At 62.9% G+C, this 10,831-nt stretch overlaps 2 protein-coding genes across 2 annotated transcripts in view; both read left to right on the top strand.

The window, feature by feature from the left end:
* Positions 1-752: 752 nt before the first annotated feature.
* Positions 753-1,332, top strand: EMIHUDRAFT_233501 (hypothetical protein; the record flags this gene model as incomplete). The annotated part of the gene is made up of 2 exons (XM_005782148.1): positions 753-1,218; positions 1,295-1,332. The coding sequence occupies 2 exons, from the start codon at positions 753-755 to the stop codon at positions 1,330-1,332; spliced, it is 504 nt and encodes a 167-aa protein (XP_005782205.1).
* Positions 1,333-9,498: 8,166 nt separating this feature from the next.
* EMIHUDRAFT_233497 (hypothetical protein) overlaps positions 9,499-10,831 on the top strand; it is a gene marked incomplete at both ends in the record, with an annotated part of 2,115 nt that continues 782 nt past the window's right edge. The window contains 2 exons of the mRNA XM_005782147.1: positions 9,499-9,925; positions 10,426-10,539. Of these exons, the coding sequence (XP_005782204.1) occupies positions 9,499-9,925; positions 10,426-10,539 (541 nt within the window). The remainder of the gene's footprint in view (positions 9,926-10,425; positions 10,540-10,831) is intronic.

Below are 10,831 nucleotides of genomic sequence, written 5' to 3'. Positions count from 1 at the left end.
GCGCGCCGCGAGGCGGAGAGGGCGGAGGCGCCGTCGCGCGACGGAGGGACGTGCCCGTGGTCGTCTCCGCCGAGCAGGATCGCGCTGGGCGCCGGCTCTGCCTCGGCCATCCGCGCGACGGCCAACCGCAGGAGGCCGTCAGGTGCAGGGTCGCAATTGAAGTGGCCAAAGCTGCCCGGGCGTCGCTCGGCGCTCGGCGCGGCGGATCGGCACATGTCGCGCACGTCCGCCCGCGCGGAGTGCCACAGGTTGAGGTGCACGTCGGTGAGGTGCCAGAACCGCAACGGCGGCGGAGCCGAGCCGTGGCTGCTGGCGGGAGCGTGGCCGCGGCCGCTGTCGCTGCTCGCAGCCGGCGGCTCGACGCTGGAGACAGGCAGGCCGAGGCTACTAAAGCCGGCGATGAGGCAGCACGCCCCGATTAGCCAGGCCGCTCGGCAGGACATATTCCTAGCGGGGCTGACGTGGCAAAAAACAAATCTCTCGAGCAAAGGTTCTGTGGGGGGCGACAGGGGGGACGTGGCCTGAGTGATGTGTACGCCAACTCAGGATGTGTGGCAGCCCGCTGGCTGTGTGTCTTGTGAGCTTGTTTGTGTCTGTGTGTCGCTCGTGCGTGTCGTCATCATCTGTCTTCCTAGGTGTTAGACACACACCGGGGGTGGTTTGGACACACAGGATACACGTGAATCCACACTCAGTCTGGATACACAGTGGATACACAGTGAGATACACACGCAGCTCCGGTTTCGAAGACGATGGAGGGGCTGATGATCGTCTTCGAGCGCCTGTGCCTTCGAGACGAGATCATGGCGTCGGCCAACCCGGAGCAGGCGTGGCGCGAGCTCACGACTACAAGCCCCGGGGTCGTCGCGCGTGTGGCGCAGGCCGAGCGTGAGTTTGCCGTCTACCAGCGCCGCGACGGTGTCTTCAGCCGGCCGTCGGTCCTCGAGAACGCGAAGAACATGGAGCCGGCAGCGTGGTGGGGGATGTATGGCAAGCACTTGCCGCTGCTGTCGGCCATTGCACCGCGTGTGCTCGCGCAGGCCGCCGCCGCTTCCGCCGCCGAGCGCAACTGGTCAGTCTATGGCCAGATCCAGGGCGCCCACAAATCTCGCATGTCTCACGGCACCGCGGACAAGCTCGTGTTTTGCCACGAAGCGATGCATGTGCAGTTGCGCATGCAAGATGCAGGGTGGAGAGCGCAGACGTGGAGCGTTGGGAGTCGGATGAGGACACTGACGGATCAAAGGAAGAAAGTGAGCACGACACGATGGCTTAGTTTGGTTCTCCTAGATAGGCATGAGCGAGCGAGAGCCGGAGAGGGCGCGTGTGTAGGCAGCTTCCGAGAGTTGAGATACACTAGATACACTGTGTATCCACCCAAGTTCTGGATACACTGGATACATATCTAACACCTAGGTCTGTCTTGCGTCCACCCATACCGCGTTGGTGTCCAGTCCGAGCCTGACTGTTCTTCACCTTACTACATACATACATACAAGGTTCTGAGAGCTCGAGTTCTCGAGGTTCTCGAGGTGGATATCCTTTGGCCGCGTTGGGTAGCGAGGATTGGTGTGACGCGATTCACGCAGGCGTGGTTTCTGACGGCCGACCGTCAGTGCACGGACCACGGAGTTGCCCCTTCTCCGACTGCCCCGGCTAGTTCCGCCGCCAGCGCCGGCATCTCGTTGGTGACGTGATAGCGAGCGCACCTTCAGGACCAGAAGGCCAAAAGAATTTTACACGATGATCCGTTTCGTTCAAGTGTGTCCGAGCGCCTCTTTCGCTCTGCAGGTCTGCAGGCACCGATGGTCCCCCGGGGGGGCTCACTTCACACTTGAAAATCGGTGAATTTTACAACAAAAGGCGGTCGCACGACACGATTCACGCCGAGGCGCGGGCGACGGCTTCCTCAGAAGCCGTCGCCCGCACCACAGGAGCAGTCACACCACTCCCACCCCGGCGCCCACCCACTCCCCACCCCGACATCCCCACCCCACCCCACAACCCCGCCCCACCCCGACCCGAGCAACCCCGCCCCACCCCGACCCGACCCGATCCACCCCGCCCCACCCCGCCCCGCCCCCCCCACCGGACAACCCCGTGAGCTGCCCTCGGCTCCGCCCCCCGCCCAACCTTTCCCGGTGAATGGGCCTTCGGCCCGGCCGCTTTCCCCCAGGGGAACCAGGGAGCCACAGCCGCTTTGCCCGGCGGCCCGCCCCGGGGGGGCCGGGGGCGAGAGGCACTGCGGGCGGCGCAGCGGGCGGCGTGCGAGGCGGCACGGCGGGCGGGCGAGTGGGCGGAGCATCCGGTCAAGCCGGACACACGTCCACGTACGAGCCGCTGTCTTGGTCGATCATGTAGCAGTCGGCCTGCTCCTCCAGCTCGTTAATGAGCTTGCCGGTGCACCCGGCCTCATCAAAGTGCAGCGACACGTGCGTCATGTTGCGGCACTCCGCCTTTGTCGAGACGCCGCCATCCGCCCACGAGAATTCCATGCAGTTGGCGTGCTTGCCGTCGTCGTTTGTGCAGTCGCCAGAGCACGCGCCGCGGGCGGCTCCGCAGCCCTCACAGGTTTCGTACATCGGGACGCCTTCGGCGGAGCAGTACTTGCGCTCGTACCTTATGTTGGCCGAGCCGGCGGGGGGGTTCATGTTGGCCGAGCCGGGCTCGACTCCGCAGTGCACGGCTGCCTTGTCCCCGCAATGGTGGCACCCCGCAGGGACCAACGCGTCGACTGATGCATACGCACGCATGGCTGCACAGCCGCCGGCGGCGTCAAATTCTGTGACGCACTTGCCGCAGCTGTCGGCGGTTTGCGCAAAGGCGGTCGATGCGGTAAGAATGGCCAGCATATGTCCGTTTTGGGGGGGGGGGCAACAAACAGGCGCCGTCGGAATCTGAATCACCCTGTGAACGTGTCATGCCATAAAAAGCGGACCCTTTTGCGTGGATACGTGGCTGGCAGGCTGACCCGTGTGCGGGGTAACCCGCGCACGGGGAAGCTTCACGGGTTCGAGTCGTCCAACATTAAGCAGCGGAGGTGTGCCGAGGGGGACCGGGAGGCGGTAAGTCCTCTCTCTCGTCGCCCGCTGCTTGCAGCACCATGGCGATGGCTCTAAGAGGTTCCTCTTTTCCGCGCGCCCCCCGCAAGGCGCGCAATACACACAATGAGATTGTGCGTGTGTGTGTGGACGCGAGAATAAGTGGGTTTGCCCCCCCCCCCCCCCCCCTCTCATCCAACCACCTCCGGATCCGGCATTCACGTGGCTTGAACACCGCGTGCGGGGTTTGTAAGGAGTATAAGACAACGCTCGACTAAGTGAGCAGATACGCGTAGTAAATCGCCCACACCGTTTGCGGACAGACACAGACCGACCGACAGAGCAGGCGGCATGACCGGGCTATCCCACCCATGCGATCGCGCTGCTCGGACGGGGCGGCGCGGTGAACGTTGCGCTGATGCGAGCGGCGAACTTGGCGGGGCATACCAACTAAAGTGATGCTCGGTATGATGAGCCTCTGCTTGCTAGATAGAGGAACGGTTCGTGCGCCCGCCCGGTTTCGTTCGTCCTCCTCCAAGCAAGTGCTCGTTCGTGCGCATGCATGCGGTCGGTGGACTCGTCCCCCCCGCGCCGGCGGGGACGATTCAGATTCAGAGGTAGGCCAGCGATTCCGTGTGCGAGTCTCGCTCGGCGAACCCGCTTATAGCAAAGAAGGGGTAGGGCGTGGGCCTGTGGGTTTAGGGCGCACCCCACCCCCCTCAACGCAAACACTGCCCAAGAATCTGAATCAAAAAAGAAGAAAGTGCGGAGTGGCGTGAGGTATGCGTGTGTGTGACTGCGACAAGGGACCCTTGGGTTTGTATTATTAACGACGAAGGCGCTCTCAAAAAAGAAGAAACAAAGTCCGCGTGAGGAGATCTTTCCACCGCCGGCATGCCCATGCACGTGATTCAGAACGTCCTTGTGCTTGCCACCATCGCCACGTTGCGCTCGACGGCTCGCTGGACGCTTTCCTCCTGTGGTGGATCCGCCAGCTTCAGCCTCAGGCACCAGCATCACCCTCAGGCGCACGTGAGCAAGATGGGCAGTATAGGTGCCGTGCCGCTCTGGGACGCACTTGAGGCTCAGGGCGGGTGCACAACGCCTCTGACCGGCACCTTCTCAGAACAGCATCCAGCCCGCGTCTCGTCACCATGGTGTGTGAACAATGCCAGCTGCTGCTCGGCCCGGCGCATGGAGGGCGGCAGGCATGGCGTTTGGAGAACGGCACAGCAATGGCAGCAAGGGAATCATTGCGCGCCCTCGTGGCTGCAGCCAGAGGAGATCATGGCCTGTCTGAAGGGACGGGTGCTGGCTTTTGAGGGCGACTCAGTCACGCGGCAGCTCATAAATCGCCTCATCTGGTGGTTGCGCGGTCTACCGGCCATCTGGGAGCACCATTACTCCGTCAATGCGATCTACGAGTTTGACAGGCACCGCGATATGTTTAGGCTCCTGAAAGCGGACGGCAAACCTACTCCAGTGGGCAAGCCTCCTTTCGGCCGGCATCCCGACGAGAATGGCACCTTTCGCGGCACGTTCCCTGATCAGGACGCCCGGCTTGCCAGTCACGTGGACTCGTGGCTCACGCGCAGTACTTCTAGGGCGGGCGCACTGCTCACCTTCCGCTGGGGTGGCATCTATGGCGATGGAGCCGACGCGCAGCTCCGCGCCGGCAAGAAGGAGTGGTCGCAGCGAGACACACCAAGGCTGTCGGGCAACGCATCCGTGTACGGCAAACTCGCTCGTGACAATAATCTGCTTGCCGGCATCATCATTGGACGCCACGGGCACTTCAAGTTTGAGGCACCCGCACCAAGCGGTGAGTGGACTCATGAGTACGACACTCTTGACCTCGACACGATGAACGCCAATGGTGGTGCAAGCCACTACTATGCACGCAACTTACTCTATGTGGCCGAAAGGAAGGACCCGCGGATGGGCAACATCCATTCTCTGCTCTCGCGCACGCGATGGAACCAGACGTGGGACATGCCAGAGGCAGAGGAGATGTATTCGCTGCCATACTTGGATATGCACTTTCAGTGTGCCTTCATGGAAACATGGCCACAGGCGGCAGCGAGCTGGAAGATGCCGATCACGGCAGATTGCCGCGACCTGCTCGGATTGAACGCAATCCAGGCTATCCTCGGGCGTGTCTGCCACTCGAAGCCACGAGCCGCGTCGGCCCGTAGTAAACCGCGGTAGCAGCTCAAAAACACCTACTAGTAATCCCCTTTGTTATCCTTACTGTAGTCATCCGCGATGCATGTTGTTGAAAGTGGTTCGAGACGCGATACGAACTCGGCCGTGCATGTACACAGTACGAAAGGAGGCGGCAGATGACTCGGAAAAGAGGAAGATATCATGTCGCGGCCAATAATTGGTGGTAACACACAGCAGTGAACGGCGGCTGGAGAAAACCCCGCCTCCTAGACCAGCGCAAAGCGCCCCAACACGTATTTTCTCGTCAATAACAAGGTGCGTGAACGGCTTCTCGAGAGCGGTGAGGCGCCCCGGCCCTGTCTGGGGGGGGGTGAGGTTGATGACTGCACTCCTAATTGCTCAAAGGGCAACTCCGCGCACTGACGGCCGGACGTCAGAAAACACGAGCCTGTCGAGGACTGGGGAAAACACGCCTCCGTGGATCACGTTACACCAATCCTCGCTACCCAACGCGGCCAAAGAATATGTCGGAACTCGAGGTCTGTGTGAACGGCTTCTGCAAAGCGTCCGTCGGAGAGGGTCGGGTCAGTCTTGAGGGTCGGGTCAGTGAACGGCTGCTGGGGGCGGGAGGAGGTGGTGGCGCCGACCGCAATGGCGGCCGACCCGACGAGCGCCGGGCGAGATCGCGAGGGTCGAGGGTGAGCTCGAAGCCGCGGGCGGCGGCCGAGTTCTGAATGGTGAGGGCGTCGGCGGTGACGATGGCGGCGGAGATTCGGCGGAGTGCAAGCAGTACTTGGAGCACTTGGAGTGCAGTTATCAACCTCACATCCAGGGCCAGGGAGCTAAGAAGCGCACCCAGCGGGCCGGATGAGTACCTTGTTTTTGTTGATTTCCGACGTTTCAGACGTCCCTCACCCTTTCCGCCGCTACCTTGCCGCCGCCGCCTCATAACGCCTCCTCACTGCCTGCGCTGCCGCCTCCTCCTCACTGCCTCCTCCACTGCCGCCACCATGCCACCGTCGCCGCTGTCGGTCTCACCGTCGCCGCCGGATCCCTGCCGCCGCCTCACCGCCTCACGTCGCCGCCGCCACGCCGCCGCCGCCGCCGCCGCCGCCTCACTGCCTCACGCGTCACCTCACTGCCGCCGCCTCCACCTCGCCGCCGCCGCCAGATCGCCGACACGCTCCACCATCTCGCCCACCTCATCGCCTCCCCGCAGCCGAAGACTGGCCCGCGACCCCAGCCCGCACCTCACCGCCGCCTGCGCAAGCCGCCGACACCAGTCGCATCAGCCGCCGCCCTCGGCATCCACCTCCCCGGCACTCTGCCCGCGCCGCCCCGCGGCACTGCTCTCCACACCACATCCCTCCGTCAGCAGCGCCGCATGGCGTGGGCTGCCGGCCACTCGAGATGGCCCGGAGGGGCGGCGGGACTCTCTCGCCGTACCCGGCTACTCAGCCATGCCGTTCCACCGCCCGGCCCTGACCACCCACCCCTAGCCCTTTGAGCCCATCTCACCCCTAAGCGCTCATGCAGAGCTTAGGCGAGCGGAGCGGAGATGGGCTTCAGGTTCGCAGCAAATTATCCAGACAGACTGCGGCCTCGCCCGTCTCTCAGACCGAGGTCTGTTTGCGCCTGGTCGCCTGCATAAGGGTCGATCTCGGCGGTTGGGTTAGTGTTGGCATCCCGAGTGAGGTAAGGGTGACTGAGCCGTGGGCAGGGCTTATCCGGAGCCTGCAGAGCAGCGGAGCCGGCTGCGGACGTGGAGAGGTGCCTCCGTGTCTAGGTGTGAATAGGGGTCCGCTGTGATCATTCACAGTGGGGGGGGGGGGGGGTGTACAGGAATTGTATGCCCCTGCTGGCTGGTCCGGGATAGGCCCCCGTTGGCCCGGGGGAGCTGCGGCTAGCGCCCAGTCCCCCGCGTGTCGTCGTCGCCAGCACTAAGAACGGAGCCGTTTCGTCCAGTTGGCGTAGAAGGGCGTTGTTGCTTGCTGCTGCTGCTGCTGCTGCTGGCCGGCGGCGGCTGTCGCGGCGTCATCCGAGGGAGCGGCGTCGCCACGGCTGGCGGCGTCGTCCCTCTTGGTCGCGTAGTCCAGCAGGTGGTGCAGGTCCCTGCATTTGAGATGCCTCGTCAAGGCCTCACTAAAGTAGAGCTGCCCGTACTCGCCGTACGAGAACAGGGGGGCCACGAGTAGTTGGAATCGATCGAGGAAGCGCGGCGGCGGCTGTTCCCCTCTCGAGTGGTACCTTCTCCGGAGGCTGCGGATATGAACGCATTTCGAGGCGGCCGCATGGACGAGTCGGGTGAGAGTAGCCGTCCACACGTCGTCCGCTTTGAACGTGACGTTGTCGATGTCGACCCTGTAGAAGTCGATCAGCGTAAACTTCCAGAGGAGCAGGCAGAGAGTCGTCGTCACTAGGGGAAGACGTTGGTCCTCCACGTAGCAGAAGAGTATCCTGTCGCGACTGGGAGCAGGGGTGTCGGGAATGATCAGCTTTATCCGGCTGAATAGATGCGCGATTATTCGGCATCGGCCGAGGTGTGCGCAGGACTCGCGTTCGCGGTGGCAGAGGCGGCAGACGGTCCTGGCCTCTCCCCGCCTCCTCGTCCTCCTCCTCCTCCGGCGGCGGCGAGAGCGGCGGGAGCGCGCCCGCTCGAGCCAATCGATGCACCGCCGCCAAAGCGGTGCCGCGCCGCCGCCGCCGGCCCCTCGGCTCCTGCGGACGCCTCACCGCATGCGACAAGCGCTGAGGGCACAAAGTTTACTTGTTGACTACGGTAAGGGTTGTCTGCGTGTGAGTGTGAGTGAGTGAGTGACACACGCACACAGTTGTCTTCGCGGGTTGGATTCTTTGGGCTAAAATTCATTTGGGTGAGAATGGAGTTCTCTGGGTAAGCTCAGCTGTGAACTTCCCAGAGTTGTTTGCTCTCCCTCCCTCCCTTACCCTGTTCATGACTTGCTAGCGGGACCTGAGTATTGTAAAAATACTGTAAGGCATATCGGTTCCCTGGGCGTTCACTAGCGCTCGCTTGCGATGCAACAGCGTCTGACCCTGTTGCACACTGCTCGGTCACCGCCGCGCTCACCAGGTCTGCTCGGCGGTCACCGCCGCGCTCGCCATGCCGCTCGGGCGCGCGGTGCTTCTCTGCTCGGCGGTCACCGCCGCGCTCACCATGCCGCTCGGACGCGCGGTGCTTCTCCGCTACGACTCGATTCTGAACGCGAGCAGCGGCGACGAAGCGTGGGCCACGCACGCCCCGTATTTGGACAAGAGGAGGCATCAATGCCACGCGAAGGTGATGGCTCCCCGTGGTGAGCCATCTCTGCGAGTCCTCGATCACGAACTTGTGCAGCTTCGAGACGCCGTCTATGTAGATGGGAGATTCCACGTGCGGGCCGACAAACACTCTATGGCCGCACTCGCAACGATCATGGCACGCCAGCAAGGCCGCGATGCGCTCGCCGACATCTCAAACACGGACGTTTGCAAGCAGCGGTCGCATGTCGAGGCATGCGTGAGCGCCGCCGCCCGAGAGGTGATCACAGACACAGATGGCAGAAAGGGTTGGAAGATGGCTGCATCCGGCTGCCCAGCCCCACATCGCTGCCCGCCCATGTTCAGCGTGCACAACAGCACCCTCTTCGTCGTGTCGGCTATGTCGATGCAACAGCCACAGCAAGGTGGCTCACGCCCAATCTCGAGAATTGAGCTACTTCAGGACAGGGCGTTTGCCAGCCTCTTGTGCCAAAAGTGCCACACCACGCGGCGAGTGCGCGACGCCTTTGCATTCGCTGCACGCTACAACTGCCCATCACTCTTCGGCGGAAGCTTTGGGGAGTGGCTTAACGAGGTCTTCATGCCGGGCTACCACATGAGCACCGTCTCGTGGACGAAATGGATGGCGGGGCGTGGTGCCCCAGTGGCGCTATTCGAGCAGTCCGGCACGCGCACATGTCCACTCAGGGCACAGTCCGGCCGGCTGCGAGCGGGCTGGTCAATCGACACATGGGGCGGCGCGGGGCTGCGCATGCTGCCGCGAGCCCAGCCCCACCGCTGTGTCCGCGTCGACAATATGATCGTCGGCGTCTCACGGGCGGCAGACTTGACCGCGAGACGAAGCGCAGCACAGGCTTCTGCCCTGACGGCCGAGCTTCACGGGCTGCGGGCCCGACTCATTAAAGAAGGGCGATCGAAATGGTCTGGGTCACCGGTCTGGGCGCGTGTGTCAAACCGCAGCTCTGCCAGGCCCCAGTCATTGCTGTGGCTCAAGCGCTCCAGACGTCGCGCCATGGCTAACGACACTGCAGTGATCACTGCGGCGCACACCGCCGGCCTCGACGTCGTCTGGCCACGCGGCAGCCGCCTTGGCGAACGGCTCGATCTCATGGGACAGGCCGACGTTATCTTCCTGCCGCATGGCGCCGACGGCGCCAACCTTGTATTCATGCAGCCGTGCACACTCCTCGTTCAGTTGTGCCCGTGTGGCTACAGAGACAAGGACAGTTGCGAAGCACACTATTTTGGAAACTTGGCAAGGGCCCTTGGTGGCGGGTATGTAGCAGCCCACCTGCAGCACGACGAGAATCCTACCTCACGACGTCAATGCGTCGCGGCGAGGAAGAAGTGGAATACTGCGACCATGTTTGCGAGTGAACCATTCTTGATCGCCTTGCTGGCGCACGCAATCAATGAGTACCAACGCCTTTTCACCAATTGTACGCGTTCCCTGCACACCGTGCCCGGGCGGACGCTCCGCCGCCAAGAGCAGCGCTAAGAAGACCGCGGCTCTCGCTCGTCCCAGGGATGTGGCCGTGTCTTTTGATTCAGGCGCCGTCCCTTCGACTCGTGTCGTGCGACCGCCTTTTGTTGTAATCTGAGTGCACGAGATACGCCCCCGAGTTCATTTTAATTACAACAGAGCCGGCGATCGCGCAGCACAGAGCACACAGGGATTTTATTTTTAAGGAGTCCCCAGAGGAGTGGTGGTGCTAGCCGTCGCCCGCCCACCCTTGGGCCTAGCCTTGGCGCTTGGGCGTCTGCCTGTTCCTATCTCTCTTTGCAGTCTCTCGCCAATTCTCGCAGCGACCTTCATGCCGCCTCGCGTTCTTGGTTCGTCCCACTCTCGTCGTTCTCTCTCCTGCGCTGTTTCATCCTCTGACTCGTCGCTCTCCGGTCTGCCTCGTTCTGCGACGACGCCGCCGCCTGCCGATGGCAGCCCATGTGGCGGAGGGCGTGCGCTGGGGTGTTCATGGGGTCCCGTACCATGCGGAATCGACCCTCAAGGAGCTTGTGATGAAAGCGAGCGGCGACTTGATCCTACCCACGGAACGTCGCCGCATAGCATTTTATCTCCTGCGTTCGCATTTGGGCGGGAGCGGCCGCACCACTGCTCGGTACCCCCCCTGCACAATTAAGCTCATCCCTGCTGCTAGGGGGGGGGGGGGGTCCCGAACCCCCTAGCAGCAGAGCGCACTGGACCCAGCTCTCCCGCCTCTTTGCCCCCCCCCCCCCCCCCCCGGGCTTGTTTTAAGGGGACCTTTCAAAAAGATTTGTTTCCCGGGCCTTTCAACCCAAAAAACCCTTCCCGTGTTCAGGGGTGGCGGTTTTCTTAAAAATTTTGG

The sequence above is a fragment of the Emiliania huxleyi genome (genome assembly GCF_000372725.1).
Source record: "Emiliania huxleyi CCMP1516 chromosome Unknown EMIHUscaffold_192, whole genome shotgun sequence".
NCBI lineage: Eukaryota > Haptophyta > Isochrysidales > Noelaerhabdaceae > Emiliania > Emiliania huxleyi.
Note: the sequence above shows the minus strand (reverse complement) of the source record. Positions and strands in the feature narration are given on the sequence as shown.